Source organism: Glycine soja, chromosome 16 (genome assembly GCF_004193775.1).
Source record: "Glycine soja cultivar W05 chromosome 16, ASM419377v2, whole genome shotgun sequence".
In the NCBI taxonomy this organism is placed as follows: domain Eukaryota; kingdom Viridiplantae; phylum Streptophyta; class Magnoliopsida; order Fabales; family Fabaceae; genus Glycine; species Glycine soja.
The window spans coordinates 7,712,783-7,739,993 of NC_041017.1; the positions used below are offsets into that span (position 1 = coordinate 7,712,783).

Here is a 27,211-nt window from a genome sequence, read left to right on the forward strand (position 1 = left end):
CAAGTTTGTTGAAAGATCAAGGACGAAGTTTAAATAGAGTTAGACCCATTCACTCGAGAGATCTTGATCTGGGTAGTTGTTTTTAGCATAAGAACACTAGAACAACGTTAAATAGAAAAAAATACTTAGTAACATCAAGGTAGGTTCAGTAGAATGACTCAACACTTTTACTTAACTGTTTTCACATCTCACTGTTAGATACTTTAGTTTGTAGTTAATTAGAATTGTAGACAAAAACTTTCTTTTGATTATTTACTTGTTTTACACAAATGTTTACCTATTGAATGCATATTTTCTGAATGAAACAAGTTTCCTGTGATTCGATACTCGATTCTTACCGTTTTATATTACTTGTGCGACTCAGTACACTTACTGATTAGCATTCACGAATCATTTTTTCCGAACAAGTTTTTACCATGAAACAAGCTCCTTTGATTTTTAGATTGAGATTGTTAGGAATATCCCTTCCAGAAGTTATGTGAGTGGCTAGAATGACATTCAACCATAATTGCACAATCCATAAGGGTCCAACAATATGTTTCGTTTTTTCCTAAAGTGTCCATAATTTCGACAACTTCACCCATTACCTTGTAAACAAAAGCTAGTAGAAACTTACTAAGTCAAATGTCTTCTCCAAAATGAAGAGTTTGGGCTAAGTTATAACTATATATGGGAGTTTGAAGAGAGCGAGTGCAGAGAAGATGTGAAGACACCCAATACATCAGAAATGGGCAAATTTACTTTAGAGGGTTTCTTTTAGAAACAATTTACACAATGGGGTCTCATTTATAACAAATTACAGAGGGGGTTCGTTTCTTACGTGGGTGCCGCCATTGACACTGGCGGGAAGCTTGAACCGCCATTGAGAGGGGTACCGCCAACAGCAATGGCGATATAGGGGGAGAGAGTGGGTACCGCCAACAACAATGGCAGGATAGGGGGAGAGAGTGGGTACCGCCAGTTGCTGTGGCGGGACAGGGGGAGAGAGGGATGCCGCCAGTTGCTATTGCGGGACAGGGGGAGAGAGGAATGCCGCCACTAGCTTCTGCGGGATAGGCTTGATGGGACTGCACGTGTTCAAGCTTTGCACCCATGGTTCACGTGTTCAAGCTTTGTTTCAGTTCTGAAAAGCCTATGCCTGCACCTAGGGTTCATGTTGAAGGCTTTCATGGTCTGCACCTTGCAATGTTTAGTTTTCACTTCTGAAAAGGCTATACTATATAGGATGTGAACATTAAAAAAATTTGAACGTTGGGGTTGGGGTTTAAGTTTTCAGCTATAAAAAAAAAATGTTGAACTCATTCTTTACGCTTACACAACTTACTTTGCTTTCTCATTCTTTCTTCTTGAGTTTGAGAGATTATTGTGTTTGTGGTGTGCTTGTTGTGCTGTTCTGTCCTTTCATCCTTCAAGTGCCCTTCAAGTGCCCTTAAATTCCTGGTATGTATTTTCAAAGTAAATATGCTAATATATATTATAAGTTTAAGTTAGTTAGTATTAGTATTAACAAATATTCTAAGTTAGTTAGTATGTAAATAGTAGGTTAGTTATTATTAACAAAAGTTCTAAGTTTAAATTAGTTCGTATGAGTAGCTATTGTGTTATTATTTTTTACTTATTAATAAATATTCCAATGTTAGGTTAGTTAGTATGAAAATATTATTTGGTTAGTTAGAATTAAAATTTTATTTATTTATTGTTATTGTATATATTGTTAGATGTTATTTGGTTATTGTATATAATATTTTAGTATTAGTAGTAATTACAACATAGCATAGAATATTATTATTAATTTTTTTATCAAAGAATGAGAATTTTATTATGAATTCTAGAAATATCTGTAAAATAAAATATATTCTAACTCAAGAAATATAAAGTTTTCTAAAATAATTATTCTTTCTTATCAACTTGTTTCAATTATTTTTCTAAATTTATTTTATTTGTATACTACATATGTTGTATAGAATCTAAATTAATTGTATTCTTAATTATTCGTAGAATTAAAATATATGATGTACTTTTGCAGGGGGTTGACAAACTAATTATTCTTATGAGTTTTAAATAAGAAATTATTTTATAACTTAATCTCTCGTAAAAAAATTGTATGAGTAAGTATAATTGAAAAGAATATTATATATTTGTTTAGTTAGTATAAAAATATTACGTGTATATATATTTAGTTGTTGTGTATATTCTTAAATTTTATACATGTGATATTAGCTTTGTAGTATTAGGTATATATTTAGACGGATGATAGTTTAGTCTAATAAATATATATACATGCATGATACTTTAGGATGACATACGTAATATTAGATTTTTTAGTATTAGGCACAAGTTAATATTAGCTTTAGGTATATATTTATAAATTTTAGACACACCTAAATTTTTAGTTTTTGTAATATTAAATATTTGACACTTAAATAAATAATTGTAATATTAGACACTTGACACACGTAAATTTATCTTTTTAGTATTATAATTTTGTATTTTAAATAAATAAGTTGATAATTTAATATTATTTGAGTTAATTATTTTTTAGTTAGAATGATATATATATTATTTGTTAGTTTTAATTTGTACGTTAATATTATTTGTTTTAGAAAATTTAAGTGATTAAATATATGATACATTGTACATTATTATTATTATTTTTGTATATATATTATTGAAATGATTTTTTGCATTTCAATATTTGTTTGTATTATAAATAATTTGTTAGTCCATATTTTATTCAATTATTTATTTGTTAATTGTAGAAAAAAAATTACTAATAAATTAAAGTTTTCTTCACATGTATTTTAATTTATGTATAGAATATATTAAAAATTGCCCAGTTTGATTTTTTACAAATTTATTGTTATATATTTAAAGTTTACTAATAAATTAAAGTTTTCTTCACATGTATTATATTTTATTTTGCAGTAGCAATGACATCTTCATCATCATCTTCATCACATATTAACATTAAATCTGACCCCATCGATACTGATGTATTATGGATGCAACCTAAGCATGTTTTAGAACATGTTTGGAATGGGGAAGAAGAAAGGAAATTACATATCAGACGAGCTGTCCCCATGTATCAAGGGGAAGAACAAATTCCAAAACAAATTTTTCCTTTTCTTCAACAATCTGGTTTCGGGTGGATTATCAAGATGGGATACTTAAAAATAAATGTCTCACTAATTAGTGCTCTGATAGAAAGATGGAGGCCGGAAACACATACGTTTCACATGAGATGCGGAGAGTGTACTATCACTCTACAAGACGTCTCTGTGTTGTTAGGTATAAGTGTGGATGGTTTACCATTAATCGGTCCAACAAATCTTGATTGGGCTGATTTATGTGAGGAATTATTGGGAGTCAGACCACAAGAAGGTGAAATTAAAGGTAGTGTGGTTAAATTAAGTTGGTTGGCTCACCATTTTGATCAAATTAATAATGACGACGACGAAGAACAAGTAGGAAGGTTTGCCCGTGCATGGATACTGAGATTTATTGGAGGTGTCTTGTTCGTTGACAAAACCAGTAACAGAGTTTCGGTAAGGTACCTTCAATTTTTACGTGACTTTGAAGAATGTGGCAGATATGCATGGGGAGCTGCCGTACTTAGTTTTCTATACAGAGAGATGTGCAGTGCCACCGATTATAAAACTAAATCAATCGGAGGTATGTGCATCTTACTACAATTGTGGGCATGGGAACGATGTCCCACCTTGGCTCCAAAGAGAACTCCTTCCCAAATAGAAAATACACCACTAGGGCACAGGTCAGTCATTTTTAACAGTGTCCTTCATTTTAATAGAATAAATGGTTTTAGGGTATATTAAATTTTATTCTTTGTAGGTGGCTGCGACGTGGAAACCAACATATCGACAATGATGATGTGAAAGTTTTTCGTCGCAAGTTCGATATTATGAAACGTCATGAGATAAGAACCATGCTATTGTATTTGTAAAATAAAAAATTATATGTCTTATTTTACTACAATGTTCACAACTATGTTGTTATATGCAGTTTGTGTGGGAGCCTTACCCATCAACCGTTATGTCATTGTTGACTCCCGTTTGTTTAGTCGGAAGTCTCGCGTGGTACGCGGTGGTGCCACTAATTTGTTTCCAAGTTATTGAGTGGCACCAACCGGACAGAGTCTTGAGACAATTTGGGATGCAGCAACCAGTTCCAGAGTCTCCTTCACAACCCCTAAACATTCATGGCATAACATTAAAGGGGAAACATGACGAAAATTGGGGGCAATTGTTCGCCCCAATGATTCAGCAGTGGAATAATCGCCATGCATTTAGGGTCGACGCTTATCCCCGACAAGAAGGCCTATTGAGTTTTAACTCGGACTACATGGTATGGTATAGGCGAAAGACAAAGATGTTTGTTGACCCAGAAAATGCAAAGACGACTACATTGGTATTTTTTAATTTTTTTCAAATTTTAACTTGAACTTTTATTTAATGATGGCCATTAATTTTCTTACCCTTATAAATGCAGGGTGAAGTTGCGGAGGCATTACAATACATGGTGTCTCCTCAAGGGAGGAATACATGCACAATTGATGATCTCGTGCCTTATGTGGAAAAATTTACAATTTTATCTGAAGAGCAAGAGAGAGTCACTGAGCCAGTGTCACATGGTCCCGCATCAGAGCGTCAATTTCCCGCACAACAGTTTCACATGCTTCAGTCAAGTATTGAAACTCAGGGGATAGACAGAAGAAGGGACACTGTTGAAGCGGAAGAATATTCCCAACAAATGGCGGAGCGTGGCCATGGAATGTATTACACGCCACAAATATTTGCTGAGTATCCGACACAGATGTATCAGTATCCTTTTCAGGGTCATCACACTGATACTTCTGCAACCCAGCAATCATTCGGTGGTTTTGCGGAAACACAAGCTCATTTTTCATGGCCCACAATGACCCCTTCACAGCAATATCATGGCCCAATTCCAACACCTAATGCCCCGTTAGGAACACAATGGAATGTACCGGGACAAATACCTAATACGGGTGATTTATTCGGTGTTGATTTGCGTCACGCATTTTCTGCGGAGGCTGACGAAGAAGAAGTGGGGAGGCATCGGGGCAGAAGAAATCTTGATCGCCAAGCACGAAGATGGGATCGACCATGTGGCACATCCTCACGGCATCACGGACACCAAAATGAATGATTTGCATGTCTCCGTTTATTAAGGCTTTGTTGTATATTTGTAATTTGACATTCATGGCGTAATGTATGATATTCAGTTTATTAAGGCTTACTTATGGATAGAATTTATGTCGCGTATCAAACTATAATAATCAATGAACCCTAAACCAAATAACAAAGGTAGCCAAAACGAAAAAACTAATGTTTCTAAGTAACGATGAACTTCAATGTGAACTAAACCCTAACCCATAAAACATAAAAAGTAACCCATAACCCTTAAAATAGAAACACTAACCCTAACCTATAAAATATAAGCACTTAGCCCTAAACTGTTCCGAACTAAACCCTAATCCTAAAATAAAAACCTAACCCTAACAATTAGCCCTGACCCTAAAATGTTCAGCCCTAAACCCTAACCCTAAAATAGAAAACCCTAACCCTAACCCTTAAAAATTAGCCCTAACACTAAAATATTCAGAACTAAACCCTAACCGTAAGATAGAAAAACCTAACCCTAACCACTAAACATTAGACCTAAGCCAAAAATGTTCAGAACTAAACTCTAAACCCTAAAATAAAAAAACCTAACCCTAACCCCTAAAAATTATCCCTAACCCTAAAATTTTCATAACTAAACCCTTACCATAAAATAAAAAAACTAAGCCTAACCCTAAAAAATAAGAACTAAACCCTTACCCTTAAAAAAAAGTAATTTTATTTCAACTTCTAAATGTAATTTTATTTCATTAGAAGTACACATTCAAAAAAAAGTAATTTTATTTCAACTTCTAAATGTAATTTTATTTCCCTAAAAAATAAGAACTAAACCCTAACCCTTAAAATAAAAAACCTAACCCTAAACCCTCAATAAAAAATTAACCCTAACCCTAAAATAAAAAAACATAGCCCCAACCCCTGCCAAATAAGAACTAAACCCTAACCCGTAAAAAATAAGAACTAACCCTAACCCTTCAAATAAAAAACTTAACCCTAACCCCTAAAATAAAAAAACATAGACCTAACCCCTAACAAATAAGAACTAACCCTAACCCCTAAAAAAATAAGAACTAACCCTAACCCTTCAAATAAATAACTTAACCCTAACCCCTAAAATAAAAAAATTACCCCTAAACCCTAAAATAAATAAAAAACTTAGCCCTAACCCCTACAAAATAAGCACTCAACCCTAACCCCTACAAAATAAGCACACAACCCTAACCCCTCAAAATTAAGAACTAAACCCTAACACTTCAACTAAAAAACTTAGCCCTAACCCCTACAAAATAAGCACATAACCCTAACCCCTCAAAATTAAGAACTAAACCCTAACACTTATAAAAAAGTTAGCCCTAACCACTAAAATAAAAAACAGTAACCCTAAACCCTAAAATAAAAAGAACTTAACACTAACCCCTAAAAAATAAGCACTAAACCCTAAAATAAAAAATAAGAACTAAACCCTAACCCCTAAAAAAACTTAGCCCTGACCCCTAACAAATAAGAACTAACCCCTAACCCCTAAAAAATAAGAAGTAACCCTAACCATTCAAATAAAAAAATTAACCCCAACCCTAAAATAAAAAAAACTTAGCCCTAACCCCTAACAAATAAGAACTAACCCCTAACCCCTAAAAAATAAGAACTAAGCCTAACCCTTCAAATAAAAAAACTAAGCCCTACCCCTACCCCTAAAATAAAAAAACTAAACCCTAACCCTTAAAATAAAAAAACTAAACCCTAACACTTAAAACATAAAGCGTAAACCCTAATCCCATAGTTCTAAACACTAAAACCTAAGGCTTAGACACTAAACACTAAACCAAAATACTTAGACACTAAACCATAATGACTAAGTCCATAGTTTGTCATTGTAGATAGTTAAAAAAAACTAAGGTAGACAAAATACTTAGACACTAACGTTTCTAACTAACGATCAACACCAATGTCACTCAACCTCGATTGATCCACTCCATTTATTTCAACTTCTAAATGTAATTTTATTTCATTAGAAGCACACATTCAACAAAAAGTAACTGACGATTTCATTGAAGACCAACAAGTAAATACATTGAACAAAACCTAAAGCAATACAAGTCACTCATGAAACATACATAAATCAATTAAATGAATTACTCCCACGGTCAGATTGCATTGGACATCGACGCCTATTGTGCCCTTCAGCTCCACATCTACTACATTTTTATCGGTGGTCAGATGGTTCGACCCAATCCATCTCATTCCTTATCCTTGTTGATTTTGGCCGACCTTTCGCACGAATTGTAGTTGGGTCAGGGATTAGTGTCCATGCCTCATCAGAATGAGGAATTGCCGCTTCATTCCCAAGAGGCCACCACTGTGCGGAGTATGCTTTTAAGATGTGTTCATTGGTGTAAACAACATCTATATATTGGTAGTAGTTCATACTCACGTAACCACAAGCTGCAATAATGTGTGAACATGGATAGTGAAGCGCAAAATACCTTCCGCATTGACAATAATGGTCATTCAAGTTAACTGCCCATTTTTGTCCGCCACGTTGCGTTATAGGATTGAAGGTCTCCTCTACTTCAAACCTTGTCGAGTGGATATCATACACGCGAACGATGTGCGAACAAGCTTGTTCTTGATTTTTCCTAAGTTCTGTAACAAGCTTAGAACAATAAACTTGGCCTTCTCTTAATTGTCTTTGGGCTTGGCGACCACGATCAACAAAGTACTTTCGGCACCTACTATATGTTGACTTGACCAACCCTGTTATTGGAATGCTGCGACAATCTTTCAACACCTTATTCACACATTCTGATAGGTTGGTTGTCATGTGACCATATCGTCGTCCAGATGTATCGTAAGTCATGCTCCATTTTTCCTTTGAAATGCGATCAATCCATCTTGCTATGGCTGGACTCAGTTGACGAAATTTTTCTAAGTTTTGATCAAACACATGCTTGCAAGGAGTGTACGCTGCATCAAATTTGTTATCATCAAAAGTTGTACGTAGACATCAAACTCAAATTAAATTAATGTATAAAATAAACCTTACCCAATTTCTTGAACATCTCTTTTTGTTTCGCGTTGTTGAATTTGCGATTGAAATTGCTGGCTATGTGTCGGACGCAGTACACATGATATCCGTGGGGAGGTTGCCAACCAAGATGTTCGTTAGCAACAGCAGACTTTATAATCGCGTGACGATCAGATATTAGACAAATTCCATTCTTATCTGTGACGTGTTCACGCAAGTGGGCCAAAAACCATGACCATGCTGTTAGCGTCTCGCCTTCGACCACGGCGAATGCTAGAGGAAGAACACCACCATTTCCATCTTGCGATGTGGCCATTAACAGGGTCCTACGGTATTTGTCGTATAAATGTGTGCCGTCAACTTGTATGATTGGCTTACAGTACTTAAAAGCCTCTTTGCATTGACCAAATGTCCAAAATACTCGATGAAACTGGTGATGTTCGCGACTTACCCTATTACCAACAATAAAATCGTCATGTAGTATTTGAAAGTAAGAGCCAGGAGAATGATTTTGCATGTGTGTTAGCCATGACGAGAGTTTCGCATACGACTCTTCCCAATCGCCATATTCAATTGCAATCGCCTTTTGTTTGGCCATCCATGCTTTTCTGTATGAAACCTTATAGGAAAATTCACTATTTATCCTTTCTTGAATCAAAGAAATTTTTATTGATGGATCTTCTCTGATCATGCCTGTAATTTAAATAATAAAATCAAATTACAAATTAAAATAACAAATAACACAAAAGTAGGATAATATGAACATAAAAAACGTACCTACTACGCAAGTTGCAATTAAATTTGAATCAAGCTTCTCATGGTCTTGTGTCATAGTCATATTTAGACATGTGTGCGGTCCACCCCAATGTGTCACTTTCCATGCATCAGTTTTTTTGGATAAAATTGCCCTCATATAAAAAAGGCAAGGAGACTCTTCGGTGTTGTTGGGGTAACAAACGATATATTTGTGTGATTTCGTTTCAACAACCTTAAAAGTTTGATGCACCTTCATCACATATTATTTCAGTGCATTTTTGACCGCATCTTTACTGTCAAAATCCATGCCAACATATAATTCTTGTCCAACATTAAAAGTCGTTGGCATGTCCAGACCACAAATGTCCTCCTTGTCCGGATGACTCCAATTGATATTATTATAATGCATAGCATCATTCCAAAATGGATTTTGAATTTGTGGTACACCTAATAATTTAAAAAAAAATCATGTCAACAAACTACTCCTATTTAGTTACCATTAAATACAATTCTCATAAAAAGATAGATGTATTCAACTAATTTTGTATTTCACAAACATTTACCTTCGCTTGGGTGAACAATTGAAACTGGTTCAACGATGTCAGTGACTTCATCGTCTGTATCAGATATTCCATCATCACTATCATCTTCATCGAAAGACTCTTCAACGTATGAGTTAGATGCAAGGTAATCATCATCATCATCATCTTCATCATCATGTAAATTGCTTATATTTCTTGGCAGTTCCGACTCATGATGAGATACATTACGTCCACATGACGTAACAAAATTTGCAGCATGAAACATCGAACCACCTGCAACATCCTTTTCTACGTACAATTCCAAAACTGACATTTGTTGTTGTTGTTGAAAACTTTCGATCATAGTTTCAACATCTTCGTCATCACAAATTTGCAACGCAACATATTTTCCTGAAACTAAAAATCTACAACTTATAGTAGAAATAATTTCATTATTTTCTAACTTTACCTTATCTCCAATTTTTTTTTCAAAGCATTGAAACTAATTCCGCGTTTAATCTGAATGGCCTTTTTACTGCCTTCAAATATTACACCATCATTATCTTCATATACTCTTCCGTTGAAATACAACACTGTAATAATTGAATTCATGATATACCTACATCATCAAAATTAAAAATAATTAATCATAACAATAGTAGTTTTAAAATAAATAATTACTCATACTAATTTTATAATAAAAATTCTAATTAAAAAAATTAATTCACTTAAACTTTAGCTTCAAATATTAGTCTAACAAATAAAATCATTACTTCAATTAAATATAAAATATTTATTTGCTTCCTCTATTAAACTTAAACTACACATTCATACTTTATTCTAAAAAAAAGTACTCTAATTAAATAATTTATGAAAAATTCCTCAACTTCAAAAAAATTCCAGACAGACACAAAATGGAAGGGTTATAAATGAAAGGATTACACTTAAAAAAATTTCAGACGGCACATGGCCAACACGCCTAGGCACCCCAATATTTGTATCTTCGAAGTCGTTTTTCAGTACTAATTAACGAGAACAACTTACTTTACTTAACTCAAATGACATATATTCGGTAATGAAGGATATATCATATATATACATATGAGAAAATTAGTAGGAAAGTATATTGTCTATATATAGGAGTGGAGGAGACAGACAAATAAGGGCGTAATTTTTCCTCCATCTCCACTTAATAGTCTCAATGGTTAATTAATTAAATTACATGCACGTATATGTAAGGCAAAAAATACTCGGTGAACAACTAATTTGAAACTTAGTGAGACAAGGAGATAAAAGAAATATATACAATTCAAGTATAATAACTAATATGATATATGTGATAAAAACAAAGAGATACAAAATTAGTGACTGTTAAAGAATTAATTCAACTATATTTTTTAATTTTCTGCACTAGTGATTGCTTGGAGACATAAAATATTCACCTATTATTTTTCAAAAACTTGACAAGTATTAGAACTGATCTAGTATAAAATAATCTAAAAATCCAAGTAAACTTCTTTTAAGATTATAAAAAATCAATAAATTACTAATAAATATAGTAACGAAAAATTGTTATTCCCATGTTAGTAAATTTAAATGACAGGACTTTTAAAATTGGTAATATTTTTGTTATTGTTTTTATAATTAAAATTACAATTTCTTTTTGTTAACCTATACTAAATTTTATTACAAGTAAAATAAAACTTCGTACTCAGAACACACCACAAAATACTTAAGAAATAGCATGTAATTATTTTTTGTCTTAAATTAAATTATATGTCAAATAATACTTTAGACGCAAAAACCATTAACAAAAAGGCTTACAAATAATTACTACTAATATTTTTTAAATTTAAAATGTAATTAACAAAATTAATACACTTAAATTTGAGCTTCAAATTTCATTCTAACCATAATATTTGTTACTTCAAAATAAAAAATTTGTACATCATAAATAAACAAAATGAAAGAAAACTTTAATTAAATAAATATAAAACATCCTTACTATAGAATCAAACTTCAAAACTCTTTCTTCCTCTTTCACAATACTCTCTTCAGTCTCAAATTTATGTAAGTGCAAAGAATGATTGAAGTTTGCTCTATTTAAAGAAATTTTTTAGCAAAAAGCTACGTAGCAAATTTATACACCATTATTAAAGTAACTCTGTATGGTCACCTCCTAGATGCCTAGCTCTTTAAGCTGCCATGCATGCATGTGATTTCTGATTTTCCTATGCAAACAGTGCCCTATTCTCCTCCCTAGCCCTGCATAAAAAAAAAAATTCAGGTGCATGTGAACCCTAGCTGCATCAGATCAGGCTTGAGTCTCATCATTCACCATCACTCTCCAAGCTTCAGTCCCATCAAACCTGTCCACGTGGAGTGGTTTAAAATTATTATTATTATATAGAAAACTGTATGTTTGATTTATGGAAAAAAAAAGTGTAAGAAGAGAAAAATAAGGAAGGAAAAGGAATAGAAAATATATAAATGATTTTTTTTTCAAATTGTATGATAAGAAAGAAATAAAAGATAAGAAAATTAGTATTGTTCTCTTTTTGTATAGTTGTATAGAAAGAAGAATAAAAAATGTGTGTAAAATTATAAAACAATTTAAAACAAAAAGATAAAAAAATTGAGAAAAAAATTGTTTAATTTGTGCATGAAAGAGTTTTTTCTATTTTCCATCTTCTATGTTTGAACAGAATAATTTTTTAGTTTGATTCCCACAAAAATGTTTTCAGTCTTCTAAATAAAAAGCTAAACCATGAAAAAGATAATGAGCCTCACCTTTTTCGTCATTTGTTTGCCTTTTCCTGCTTCCACATTTTGGGAAAACAAAGACTAACAAGAACTAATAAATCAGCTTCCAATCTGCAAACGTAATAACGTAACAGGAGAGAGAGAATCATATGCCCCTATCCCGCCAGCTCCAAAGACAGGACTGCCCACGTAGGCATGTCCCGCCAGGAGAAATGGCGGTACACTATGTACACGTTTTACCCCTTACCTGTCCCGTTGCTGCGACTGGCGGTACCCACTATCCTGCCATTGGCACTGGCGGTTCAAGCTTCCCGCCAGTGTCAATGGCGGTACCCACGTAAGAAACAAACCCCCTCTGTAATTTGTTATAAATGAGACCCCATTGCGTAAATTGTTTCTAAAAGAAACCCTGTAAAGTAAATTTGCCTTAGAAATGCTATATGTTCTTCATCTTCTTTAGTGTCTTTTGCATTCTTTTTGGTAAAAGCACCATAAGACTTAGCACTAAAGTCTATATCTACTTCGCTTCTTTCAATTTAATCTTCAATTAAACCTAAAACATAGGCTTTACCCAAAGGTTTGAGGCCAGTAATCCTAGCTATGTCAATTAAGGTTAAAGTAACTAGACCATAGGGAAGCTCCAAAGCATGCAAGCTTCAATTTCAAAACAAAAAAAAGGTTATTAACATAGGCATATCTAAACTAACAATACCATATTTACTTAGTTGAATCAAGTCATGGATGCCTATGTTTTTCTAGTGTTGGGATTTTTTTGGCTTCGATATGAGCAAACCAACTAAAAAATATTTTCCTGTCTTTAGGAGGCGAAGCTCTAAAAATTCCACTTTTTGTTTTCTTCAGAAAGTCACTCCTAATATTTTCTTTGTGAATTATAAGGTGTTCATTATCATAGGTAGGAAATCAATTGCTAATAGCTTCATAGTTCTTCATGCCCTGGAATGATAATCAACTTAAGACCCTTATTCGTTGTTATCATTGTCACTGGTGGTGTTGGCAATGGTGTGCTTCTCTTAGTGTTAGCAGAAGTGTCTTGATCGGTGGAGACGTTGCATTGTGGAGAGACAACCATTGATGAGGATGAAGAAGGATTGAAAGAAGATACTTAAGTGCAGAAAAGGGAAGCTTATGAGTTAGGGATGGCAAAGAGTAGTAGTAAGAGCTAAAAGGAAAGGTTTGGTTTATATATATAAGGTTTCAAAGATAAAATAAAATTCAAAATTTGAATAATTAAATGTACTTTTGAATTAATGATGATATTAGCCTCACACATTAATAGAAAGTCGATTATAGTCGTAATAGAGATAATCATGACCATGATTGGATTGTGTTCTCAAGGACATTTAATGATATGCTATGCTTTGATTTGGCAACATATTAAAATAACCTCAAAATAATTGAAAAATACTATGTTCTAGAAAGATTGTAGTCGAACACACTATTTTTGGGGGGCATTTGTTATCTTTGTTATGTAAAATTTGTCTAAGTTATGAAACTTAATAATTTTTATGAACTTGTTTATGAGGAAAATGAAGAGTGTGTTAAAGAATGATCAACATTTGAAGTAAATTTTGAGAAGTTGAATTCGTCATCGAAAGAATTCATTTTGATAGAAATTGACGTTTTCAACAACCTTATTAAAACATGTGTGTAATTTGAAAGCGCTTAGAAACAAGATCGTTTCGAATTTTGGAATACTAGGTGTATGAAGTCATCAAGTAACATTAGATATGTGTATTTAAGAATATTATTTTTTTTACGTGTCAAAATCATAGAATTCAACCGTTAGTGAAATTTATAAATAAGATATGTGACAATCATTTTTAGGTAGATTGAATCATTATTGCGTAATTCCTCAAGCATCGAAAGACGTCGCACATCAATATTAACTATTGGTTCAGAAGGGGTCATCGTGTATTTATTTATTCTCACTTTTAATGAATTGTTGTTTCTTTACTTTATTATATTTTTCTAAACTGTTAACTTTTTTCAATATCCATTTCTTCTCAAAACCTTTATTATTTCAATCTTTGTTTCTTATCAAAATTATTATAAAAAATGACTTTTATATATATAACATTATTACGAAATCTATTTAATCTTATAAATCATTATATGGCACAATTATAATTATTTATGAATGTCTTTATCGGAATCATTATCACCATATGCATTAAATATTAAATAATTTTTTGATAAGTTGAAAACTATAAAATTGTTTATTTAATTTAAAATAACTTACAATTGAGAATAGATTTTATGTCTCATTTTTAAATATTTATTTATTAATAGAATTATTTAGTGAAATTACTCTTTTATAATGATAATTTGTTTTAAAAAAATAAATATAATTTCCATGATTAACAACAACACAAAAAAATAAAAATAAATTAACTCATTGTTATATTTTGGATAAACAACCAAATTTGTTCCTAAAAATATGATATATCAACAAATTTAATGACAATTATATAAACCTTTCCATTAAATGTTAAATTAATCTTCTAAAAATATAATTGATTATCAAATTAATCTTTAAATATTATAATTTATTAGTAAAATAATATCATAAATTTATTTTTTTTTATATTTTAAAGATGAATTTACCCCCACATCATTACTATTTATAATTGTATTTTTCTTATCCTCGTAAAAAGCCAAACATCAATAAAACTCATCGTACATCAACACCAGTTTCTTTTTCGAATAAAATTGTTTGATCTCGGTTTCACCAGCAGCCGACCGAGTCAGGGAAGGAAGGAAGCAACTGTTTTTGGTGTCTCCCTCCACACTTTCACTGGTTCTCCGACCAACACGACGCCGTCTAACCTCTCTCCTTCTTCTTCAATCAATTTCTCACACAGTTCCCAAAAACCCAAACTTCGCTTTTCCCCCTCACCACTCTCGATCCAAATCCCCGATCCCGATCCCACCAATCACCGAAACTAAAACCAAAATGGAGCAATTGAAGACGATCGGTCGCGAACTCGCGATGGGATCGCAGGGCGGGTTTGGGCAATCGAAGGAATTTCTCGAGCTCGTGAAGTCCATCGGCGAATCACGCTCAAAGGCCGAGGAGGACCGCATCGTGCTGCGCGAGATCGAAACCCTAAAACGCCGCATCGCTGAGCCTGACATACCAAAGCGCAAGATGAAGGAGTACATCATCCGCCTCCTCTACGTGGAGATGCTCGGCCACGACGCATCGTTCGGTCACATCCACGCCGTCAAGATGACGCACGACGATAGCCTCCTCCTCAAACGCACCGGCTACCTCGCCGTCACGCTCCTCTTAAACGACGACGACGACCTCATCATCCTCATTGTCAACACCATCCAAAAAGACTTGAAATCCGACAACTACCTCGTCGTTTGCGCCGCGCTCAACGCCGTCTGCCGCCTCATCAGCGAGGAGACCATCCCCGCCGTCCTGCCCTCCGTCGTCGACCTCCTCGCCCACCCCAAGGATGCCGTGAGGAAGAAGGCCGTCATGGCGCTGCACCGCTTTCATCATAAGTCCCCGTCCTCCGTTTCGCATTTGATCTCGAATTTTCGGAAGAAGTTGTGTGATAATGACCCTGGGGTTATGGGTGCTACATTGTGCCCTCTCTTCGACCTAATTGCGGTTGATCCTAGCCCTTATAAGGACCTTGTTGTTAGCTTTGTTAGCATTCTTAAACAGGTCGCGGAACACAGGTTGCCTAAGAGCTATGACTATCACCAGATGCCGGCGCCGTTCATTCAGGTCTGTTTTGGTGATTGATCTGAGAGAAAATGTGCTGATTTGAATGAACTTTTACATAATTACTTATATAGTAGAAGAAAGTAGGAAGTTAAAATTGAATATTAGGTCTTTCCCATAAGCTACAATTAACTTATGCATTTCATCTTGTGGACAAGTTAAATGAGATATTTTCTTGCAACAGTTAAGTAAGTGTGTAAGTGCATGTTTGAATCCAAAAGTACTACTTTTACTCTGGAAGCTACAATTTTTTCCCTTCTTCATTTGGTGCATTGGAATTCACGAAAGTATTTTCCAAACTTTAATTCAAACATAAGTGCACCCAAACATAAGTTCATGTTTGGATTAAAGTTGGGAGAACCCAAAAGTACTTTTAGTCTGGAAGCAGCACTTTTTTTTTTTTTTTCTTGTTTCTCGGTGTATTGGAATTGGTTATTATGCATTAGAATCTGCAAAAGTACTTTCAAAATTTTAAGCCAAATGTAGAGTTGATTAAAGCCTGTGGGAGGAACTCAGTTCATCATCTTACCTTTGTATTTTCTTCTCCTTCAAGTGCTTATGGAGAAGTTTATCCAAACAGGGTCTAAGTTGCTGAAAACACCTGTGTTGTTGAATTGCCTTCTGATTTGAGACAATGTGCAGATTAAGTTGCTGAAAATACTTGCGTTGTTGGGGAGTGGCGACAAGCAGGCTAGTGAGCAGATGTATACAGTAATTGGGGAAATAATTAGGAAGGGCGATTCGTCGAGTAATATAGGGAATGCTATTCTTTATGGGTGCATATGCTGTGTCTCTTCCATATATCCCAATGCTAAGTTGTTAGAAGCGGCTGCAGATGTCAATGCAAAGTTTTTGAAGGTTTGTTTTTTGGTGTTGGTGGAAGTGAATTGTGTTTGACGTTTGTGCATACTGTGCTTGTTAATTGTGCTGGGCTATGTTGTGTTACATGTGTGTTGATGTTATGTGGGCAGAGTGACAGCCATAATCTCAAGTACATGGGCATTGATGCGCTTGGTCGGCTGATAAAGATAAGTCCACATGTTGCAGAACAGCATCAACTGGCTGTCATTGACTGCTTAGAGGTGAGGATCTCTTTGTCTTGAATGCTTAAGAGTTAAGATGGATGGGTTTTGCATAGCCAGGTTTCGATTTTGGTCTTTATAAATTATTGTATGTTTGTTCCCCTTTATGTTAATTACTTATTGATTAGAAGTATGTTTTTCATTTAATGTATGCCATAATTTATCATTTATATGAAAAAGAACAGTAAATATCTCTGTTATGAGGATGATGAATACCTATCTTTTGTGACAAAATAAATAAAGCACGTGCTAATGCAAAGAACATGTTATGTCATGTATATAGTCATGTACTAATGGTTCTTGCATCTCTGAAAGAGATAAGCATTTTGAATTGTTATATGTAATGTTGACCTTGTCTGGTCCGCTGATTGCTTCAGCATTGAACTTACACATTCAACAAATTATGGAATTAATTAACATATGTTATCTAAAACGTACCTGCCCTTAACAATTTTGCAGTTTCTGTTCTATGGGTATGAAGGTTTTTTTTTTAGACTAGTATCGGAGACTGTTGTCCATTGCCCATTAGTGTCTTGTCTTATAAATTCTTTATGTTATCCTCTTGCTAACAAATTCAGCAAGAGAATGGAATTAATTTATCTGGATGTGTAGGGATGTGGTTAGACTGAAAAAATGGCATTAAGAAAAATTTGGCAACATACTTAGTCAGACAATAAATTATGGGCATGTTTTGTTCAACTTATTTTGGAGAAATAATAGCTTATTTCTACCAGCTTTCTAAAGGAGCTTTTTGGAAAATAAGCTGTTATATTTGGGAAATTAATCTTTCCCATAAATGCAGTCATGCAATAATGCTTGTCATGTGTATCTACCTGGATTGACTGTGAGAATCAGCCTAATTTTAATCTATTAAATGGATCCACCTTGTGTTTGTCATTAACTGTTGCCCCTGTATCTGTCTGTTTATCTATTTTTCCTACCAAATTTTAATCTGTTAGATGGTTCCACTCAGTGTTTACTCACAATTGTATGTGAAACTCAGCCAGATTTCCCTTTCTTTGGTTTGATTTATGAAAATTTTGCAATTGTATCTTGCTTTTGAGAACTAGTAATTAATCTCAATTTGTCTTTACTCTTTAGAATGACACACACAAATTGTGAGCTTCTGGAATATATTTCAATATTTTAAGTTTGTCCCAAACTATGCAGTTCAGAACTTCACATTAAAATTCAATTTGTATGGTGCAGGACCCTGATGATTCTCTGAAGCGAAAAACTTTTGAACTACTCTACAAAATGACCAAGTCTTCCAATGTGGAAGTGATTGTTGACAGAATGATTGATTACATGATTAGCATAAGTGATGATCATTATAAAACCTATATAGCATCTCGATGTGTCGAACTTGCAGAGCAATTTGCTCCTAGTAATTATTGGTTTATACAGGTAATGGTGTTGTTGCTTTTATGTTCTTGATTTTGAATTAGTTATTTTTTGCAAACATTCATTGATAACCAATAATACCTTGTTCTTTGATTTTGCAGACCATGAATAAAGTCTTTGAGCATGCTGGAGATCTTGTGAATATTAAGGTGGCACATAATTTAATGCGATTGATTGGTGAAGGATTTGAAGAGGATGACAATGCTGCATATAGTCAGTTGAGATCATCTGCTGTATGTTATTTTGATAATTGCACCAGTTTATTTTGTACATGTCCACTACAGAATTGGTCATGTGCATACACATGTTACTGAACTGAAGCTGTTTTCTGAGATGTAGGTTGAGTCATATTTGCGAATTATTGGGGAGCCAAAGCTTCCGTCAGCATTTCTTCAAGTACTTTCTATCCCTTTTATGTTTTATATTTCCCCACTTGTTTTACTTTTCAAGAAGCCAGATCTGTCTTTTAGCATAATTCGTAGTACTGATTACAGGTAATCTGTTGGGTTCTTGGGGAATATGGCACTGCTGATGGAAAATATTCTGCTTCGTATATCACTGGGAAGCTATGTGATGTTGCAGAGGCATATTCAAATGATGAAACTGTTAAGGTATTTATCTAATTCCAATTATTTTGTTTTGTATTAGTGAAATCCAACTTTTTACTGATAAGGAGAGAGGGGAAAAGTAATGATACCCTTTGATATTGACATCAATATCAAGTTAACTTGCTACCAATTTGAAATTAGGCATAACTGGACTAATTTTGAGGCATAATCTAAATTTCCATGTAAGTATAGCCAATAGATTCATTCCAGTTTTGTTGAGAAGTTTTTGTCAGGATTTTCAATCTTTTGCTCACTCCTGTCTCTCTTCACTTCAACTGATACACATTCTCAAGAATCAACTACTTCAGTTTACTTCTTTGATAGCTTATTCTTGTCCAGATGTGCAATTTGATTAGTGTTAATAGTTTGGCATGTAAATTGGGATAACTATTTAACATTAAAAATACACGCTCGGACAGGCATTATCCCCTTTCTGATTGAATTGGCTGAGCATGGAATAAGCTATATTGATTGGTATTATTCTAGCAGTTACATTGCTAAAAATACATGCTTGGACAAGCATTATCCTCTTTCTGATTGAATTGGCCGAGCATGGAATAAGCTATATTGCTTGGTATATTCTAGCAGTTACACTGCTATATTGATTTCATTGGAGAGATCCCATTTGTTTCTTTTCTGTATAAATGTGTGGATCTTTTAGAACAAATAAATTATAATGCTTTTGGAATGAAATCTGATTGATGTAATGATATTGTATATTGAAGAATGCTAGCAATACACCCTTTTAACACACTATGATTGACTATTTAGATAATGAACCAATAATATTGTGTTGCTAGCATTCCTCTTGCCTTGTCTCATTTTTGTATTCTTGATTCTGAGTCAAGGGTGTAATGGTGTTGCAATTGGTGTTAGATGTTACAACATTGGGAGCACAATATAGTACGACCAATCCTTGATTTTACATTTTTGTTTTGATTGTTGAATGCTGATGATACATTTTCTTCATGACTTCTGCTATATCATTAAATTATTGATGTTCATCTTGTTAGTTGCATAACCCTTCTTTGGCCTTAACCCTTTGTTCTGGTCTAATATACCAATTTATTCAATCTTCCTGTCTGAACATTTTTGAATTGGTACTAACTTATTGCTTGATTTGAAGGCATATGCGGTTTCAGCATTAACAAAAATTTATGCATTTGAAATAGCAGCTGGGAGGAAAGTAGATTTGCTATCTGAGGTAATTGCTGAAAGAATAAGGTTAAAGTTCTGTGTCTCATCTGTATCATGGGCTTTCTGTGATGGAAGTGAATATTTAAAATTTTAAATGTTGTACATCTAACCTTTGACTATGTTTTGTAATGTATGTACATCTTTGTCATCATACAAATGAATTGCTCTGACAATATTGTGTTTGATGAATTCTTCTGACTTCCAAAATGTTGACAACTGCATAAATGTTGTTATTTACATGGCTATTATAATCCATGAAGTTTCAAAGTTCAGTTTGCTTGATAATTTAACAAAATATTTACACTGAGAAATATGAAGATTAATAGCATGTTTGGTTTTGCTAATTTCTTTGGGAATTTTTTTTCCTCAAATGCTCTTAGTAGCATTTTTTATTATAAGTTGTTTTGAACAAAAAAAATAAGATAATCTAAACACGCACCGCATATTTATAAATTTATTGGAAGTGCTTTTTTATTGAGTTATATGTTTTTAATTTTGAACCTTGTTTTTTTTTTTTTTTTTGTGAAAAAGTTGTCAATAAAATCCTCCACTAAATGCTCCATAATTAAATATTTATTTTCCATTGTATTATGCGTATGATTATTATCTAATGTCATTTTTCATGTGGCTAGACTGTTAATGAAAGAATCCTACTTTCTTTACATACAATACAATGTGATGCTGATATTTGACTGATACAGTGCCTGGCAATGAGTAACTTTTTCTTGTCTACATGCAGTGTCTATCTTTTATTGAAGAACTATTAGCATCCCACTCCACTGATTTGCAGCAACGTGCATATGAATTGCAAGCTCTTATTGGTTTGGATGCCCAAGCTGTTGAAACAATAATGCCCCAAGATGCAAGTGGTGAAGATATTGAGGTTATTGTTAATGTTTTTCCCATTCTTATATTATTTTAAGATTATAGTATTTTTCTTAGAAGTGAAAATTGAAGACCATACCATACTTCAAGTCACAGTTTAAGTACCATGTGTCTCATAGAAAATGACAAAGAAATAGAGGGAAATGTAAACATAGGATTCAAGTAGGAAAAATGAAATGGAAGAAGTGTTTCAAGTGTTATTTGTGATAGAAGGTACAACTCAAGTTGAAGGCAAAATTGTACGGCATCCAATGTTGAAAGGGAGTTAATGTTGGGTGGTAAAGCGTCAATAAGAGAATAAACTCAGCATATCAGAGATGTGAATATTGGATGAGTGGATGAACTAGACAAGATAGGATTAGAAATGAATGTTTTAGGCTAGTCCTATGGGCTGGTTCTGTTAGTTGGAGGAGTAATTGTTAGTTATGCTTCTAATAGAATGAGCAAAATAAATAGACAGTAAGAGAAGACTGGGGACATTCAGTTTATAGTGAAAATTTGGTTTTGGGGAGAGATCTCACGCTCTGGAAATCGTGAGAAGAATGCTTGTATTCTTTCTTTGTTTATAAACACGATTGTTTAGAAGAGTAGATCAGCTGGAGGGTATCCCAATTGCTAGAGGTAGAGAGAAAGTGAGAAAAATATAGGAGAAACCATTAAGGATTTAAAGGTTTGTAGTTTGTAAATATGATTTATGATAGAGTTATTCGATTGATGTAGCTGACTTCATCTAGGTGGGAAAACATTTGGTTGTTTTGTATTATAATACTTTTCCTGTGTTCATATATAATGCTTTACTCACTTTTTTGGTATTTAGTGCATAGAAAAATGTGTGGTCAAGAAAGATCTCTTTAAGATATCATATTTCAGCATTCAGGCTTGGACAAAGTTACGATTTCAGTAATTGCTAAACTAAAAATATCACAATTCTTAAACTTTATAGGCAAATATCACATGTCTCATAACATAAGTTCACTAGAAGTAAAAAATGCATCAAGTTCAAGTAACAACAAAATAATGGAAAATTAAGACAAACATGAAAAACCTAATCCCCTTCCCAACCCTAACATGCTTTTTTTTTTCTCCCTTGTCATTTAGTGAGGCATATCCCTCTTCTCTTCAATTCCTCACAATTATTTTTAAATTCTGATTCTGATTCATATTGTCTTGGACCATTTTCTTTTTTCCTCAAAAGGTTTAAGTTGCACCCGAATCTTTCTTAGAAGTTTACCACTTTAGGCTCCTTTCTTTTCTTAATTGTCTGCGTAGTATATTTTCTAGGCTCTCGAACCCATGAAGATTAATAAATAGTTTCCCTATTTAGATGTGTAATACCCACACATCTAATATTTATTTATAATCAAGATAGGAGGATGTAATTAAGGATAAAGAATAAAGTCAATCCCAAATTTCTAGCAATGGAAACTTTACACATTTCCATATTTGCATTAATGCATATATTAAAAGCATATATTTAACACCCCCTCAATGGAGCATATATATCATATAAACCAAATTTGTAACAAAAGTACACATGAGCCTTTGAGGGATTTAGTGACCATATCTGCCAATCGGTCATTAGAGTTGATGAAGTCAGTGGTGATTTCTCCCAAGAGTACCTTTTCTCTGATAAAGTGACAATCTATATCAATGTGTTTAGCCTGTTCGTGGAAGACCAAATTGATTCTCTGCAGTCCTAGTCTCTTTTCTTAATCCCCAATCTCAGTTTTCCTAATTTCATGGTGTGACTCATAAGTTTATCCCTTTGTAATGTACACAATTCTGAATACCTCCTTTGTTCTTATACTTTGAAATCAAAGTTTTCCTCCTCTACTCATCTCTAGTATTTTCTTGGATTACGAAATCCCATCAAATAGCATAGTGATTCAAATGATATTCTTTTTTCCTATACATTTCCAAACTTCAATAGGAATATCATCAGTACCAACAACTTTACCATTATTTATCTTATAGGAGTGTTGAGGAGAGAGAAAGGCATCTTGGATTTTGGAATTCTGTTATGGACAGAGGGCTTTAGCCTCTCTGTAGGAGCTCAGCTCTGTGGCAGTTAGATTAATTTCCCTCTGTATTAACTTGTTATTGAAAATTACAAGCATTCCCTCATCTGAAATCCGATTATTCCTAACTACTATTTCTGATCCCTAACAAAAATTCAGATAATGGAATCTCTTCTGCCCAAATCTTTATTTTTGTCTGTTTTAAACTTTGTTGGTCATGGATTTCTCAATTAATGTCTTTTCCAGAAACATTTTTTGACCATTGAGTTGTTAACATGTTAAACTTTTTAAATTTGTAACATATACATATTCTATTTTCACTATAATGTAATAATGTGCTTTGGAACAATGCATATCACCATATGAACCTTTTTTTCTGACCTAAGATTATTGTGTTGAATCTTCTATGCAGGTTGATAAGAATCTTGCTTTCCTCAATCAATATGTTCAGCAGTCTCTGGAAAGGGGTGCTCTACCCTACATTCCAGAGGATGAGCGCAATGGAACAGTGAATGTGAGCAACTTCAGAAGCCAGGATCAACATGAATCTGCACAACATGGTCTGAGATTTGAGGCATATGAAGTTCCAAAGCCTCCAATGCCATCAAAAGTTGCTCCAGTTTCACTTTCATCCTCAACAGACCTTGTTCCAGTACCTGAGCCATTATATTCTATGGAGACTCACCCAATGTCATCAGTGGGAGCATCAGAGACTGGATCCTCAGGACTTAAGCTGAAGCTTGATGGTGTTCAGAAGAAATGGGGTAGGCCAACTTATTCATCCCCAACATCATCTTCCTCAACTTCTACTTCCCAAAACTCAGTGAATGGGGTGACTCAGATGGATGTTGCAACTGCTGTAAATTCAAAAGCACGTGATAATTATGATACTAGAAAGCAACGAATTGAAATTTCTCCCGAAAAGCAAAAACTTGCAGATAAATTGTTTGGTGGTTCAACTAAAACTGATAAAAGATCATCAACTAGCAATAAGGTTCCTAAGGCTAGTACTAGTGCTGCAGACAGAACTCAGGAATCGAAAGCTGCAGCTGTACCCAGTGAAGTAGCTCGGGAGAAAACTAATCAACAATCTCCTCCGCCAGATTTGCTTGACTTGGGTGAACCAACTGTCACTGTTGCACCTCCCTCTGTGGACCCATTCAAGCAACTGGAAGGACTTCTTGACCCAAACCTTAGTTCTACAACAAATCACAGTGGTGCCGCTGTTACGAATGCACCAGATATCATGGCACTGTATGCAGAGACTCCAGCAAGTAGAGAGACCGAAAGTGGTGGCTATTCTATCCCTGTGACTGGAGATAATGTGAATCTTTTATCAGAGTTGTCAAATGCAGCTGCCAGAGGTACTACTGGAGAAACAACAGCGACGCCTTTGTCACAGTCTGTAAAGGGTCCAAATGTTAAAGATTCTTTGCAAAAGGATGCAAAAGTCAGGCAGATGGGTGTGACACCCTCAGGTCAGAACCCCAACTTGTTCAGTGACTTGCTTGGCTAGTCTGATTTAAAGGACAAATTCTAAATCATAACATTTGAGGATAGATTACCTTGCGACTTACTGCTCGTTGGAGTTTCCAGAAACAGTTGGGTATCATCTGATATATGCAAAATTGAATAATATGAATTGTGAGTAGGCATGGATGATTTCAGCCACCCAGAATGGGGTGATTCCATTACCAGGAATGTCTAAACCAGGTAAAGATTTGTTCTAGGTGCAGAATAGCTTTTGTAGAAATTGAATGCACGAGGATTTCCTCCTTGCATCCGGGTTTTTTTGTCCACTCTAGACTCTGAAGGAAAGGTGCTGTTGTGCTCGGTCATTGCATTTTATACTTTCATTGGAAGTTCCAGGCCATCCTTGTTATACCAAAGCTGTACTTTTGTTTTTTGGTCACAATTTTGTGCATTTATCCATCTGTCAATATAATGGTTTTTAAAACATTGAGAAGCTTGATAATGCGGTCAAAATCAGTTTGATGTATGACATTTGTATACGTGAAAATTTTAGTAATAAATAAGGGTAAGTTCATCTATTCCTTTGTAGAAGACCACTGTGTGCATGGTGGGTTGTTTCATTCTTCGGTTGCCCTTAGCTCACTATTTCAATATCTTGCAGATGTTTCGGGTGTTTATGCTATCCCAGAATTCCCAGTTTTGCTATTATATGATGTTACGTGGGAACATGAGCGCTTTTCTGTGTGACGACATGAGAACAATTTCACTCTAAGAACGAGTTTTAATGTTAGATTATGTAATTACATATTGATGGCCAAAAATCTGGACATTAAATTATTTTTGGGTGTAAAAGTCATGGTTCTTAAAATCGGACCAGACCTGCTGATTTAACCGGGTCCATTAATTCTAAAAAATTGGAGGATTTTAGAATCAGCGAGTTGCCAACCAAAAATGGTCAAAATCGGTGTAGAAAACGAGTTTGAATTGTTTTTTTTTTTCATTTTCTTTTCATGTTTTAAATTTGACAGTATTTTAAAGATAAATAAAATCATAGTTAACAAAGATTATAATTAGGTATAAATTATTGTTATCAATTTTTTTAATAAAACATAATTTTCTTTGTTTAAGATATAAATCTGTTATTGTTTAGCGTAATCAAGTGAATAAAATCAATGATTGAGAAATTCCAAATCAGATAAGCATTCAAGGAAATGGCTAAAAAGTTCTATTCCCAGATCGAGAAAATAAAAAAAATGTAACATCCAATAAAAGATAAAGGAAGACAACGATATTAGGATTTTCATCCATGTTCGTAAGGAACCCTCCACCATCAAGGTCGTGCTTGTTGTTGGCACTCTACTTTTACTCACATTCGAAGGGAAACACCGTATGTCATGCTGCTCTACTTGTTGACAATCTCGATTCCCATTGTTCACATATTTGCAAGAATGGTCCAACGAGAAATTTTATTTTAAATGGCATAGTGATATAATAGGCCTTTTTTTTTTTGCCAATATACATGAATTTCTTGCCAATATATATGGCTTCTTTGTTTTATAAAAACTAATACTAAATAATTATTTTTGTTGGTGGACCTAAAGTTTAAGCTTTAGTTGGATTATCCTTAGGTTGATCTTGCATATTTGTGAACTCATCTCCGCCCATGTGGTACGCATGCGTTCTCCTGGACGTCATGATACTCTCACACGCCTGCTAGAGATGTCAAGGTCCATGGTGGCTTCGTTGTGGTGATATAATATCTTAAATTCTTTTTTCAAAATTTTGCTTCAACAACTATTTAAATAATAAATATTGTGTAATATGTATCATTAACTTTTAATTTTTGTTTCTAAGTTGACAAAATATCTCTTCACTTTTTTTTTCTATTTATAAATAAGATAAAATAAAATAAACACTTTGCTTGGAAAGCTTTAAGTTTTTATGTCGCAATTAAATTCATAGATAAATGAACATAGATTTATAATACGAAGTCTTTGTATTTAAATAAAACAAAAAACAGTATCATGGTAGAAGAAATTTGGATATAGTCCAAAGTGTAAAAGTAGTGAAACGATCGATATACATTTGCTACATAAAAAAAATACATTTATAGCGAATATCCCGCCCCTCAAAATACATCAAAATATAAAAATGGATCTAAGATCAAAGCAGGTCACTATCCAACTAAAAGTACTGAATTATGCCTAAGGTATAGACAGAAGAAGGTAATTAATCCTCCTCCTCAGATGAAGGCTCTAAGTCTCGTAGAAGCTCGCGGTACTCTTCCTCCTCCTCGGGTGACATATCAATGTGATTTCCCTGATCTTCAATGAACTATACGGGACGTACTAACTCAAATCTCCAACTCAAGACATTGCCTCTCGCATCAAATGTCACTGGGTCACTATGAATTCTTGAGCATCATGAGACACTTCCATGCCTAGATAAAAATTGATGTCTTCAAACCACTCTAGTTGCTGCAAGACGTAAATCCCTAAGGAGTGTAGTAGTATCGAAAGTGATCGATGGTGTTGGGCGTGACATCTGGTCTATTTAT

At 33.9% G+C, this 27,211-nt stretch overlaps 1 protein-coding gene across 1 annotated transcript; it reads left to right on the top strand.

Moving 5' to 3' along the window:
- The first annotated feature begins 14,903 nt into the window (after positions 1–14,903).
- Positions 14,904–25,242, top strand: LOC114389357 (AP-4 complex subunit epsilon-like). The gene is made up of 10 exons (XM_028350010.1): positions 14,904–15,990; positions 16,630–16,845; positions 16,959–17,069; positions 18,279–18,476; positions 18,575–18,706; positions 18,813–18,869; positions 18,968–19,084; positions 20,208–20,285; positions 21,018–21,161; positions 23,594–25,242. The coding sequence occupies exons 1-10, from the start codon at positions 15,202–15,204 to the stop codon at positions 24,695–24,697; spliced, it is 2,946 nt and encodes a 981-aa protein (XP_028205811.1). The 5' UTR covers positions 14,904–15,201; the 3' UTR covers positions 24,698–25,242.
- Positions 25,243–27,211: the final 1,969 nt, after the last annotated feature.

Bases quoted from the DNA above. Each gene is read 5' to 3' on its own strand.
- LOC114389357 (XM_028350010.1), top strand. From the start codon at position 15,202: ATGGAGCAATTGAAGACGATCGGTCGCGAACTCGCGATGGGATCGCAG. The intron at 15,991-16,629 runs GTCTGTTTTGGT...GACAATGTGCAG, and splicing joins TGCCGGCGCCGTTCATTCAG to ATTAAGTTGCTGAAAATACT. The intron at 21,162-23,593 runs GTTATTGTTAAT...TCTTCTATGCAG, and splicing joins CAAGTGGTGAAGATATTGAG to GTTGATAAGAATCTTGCTTT.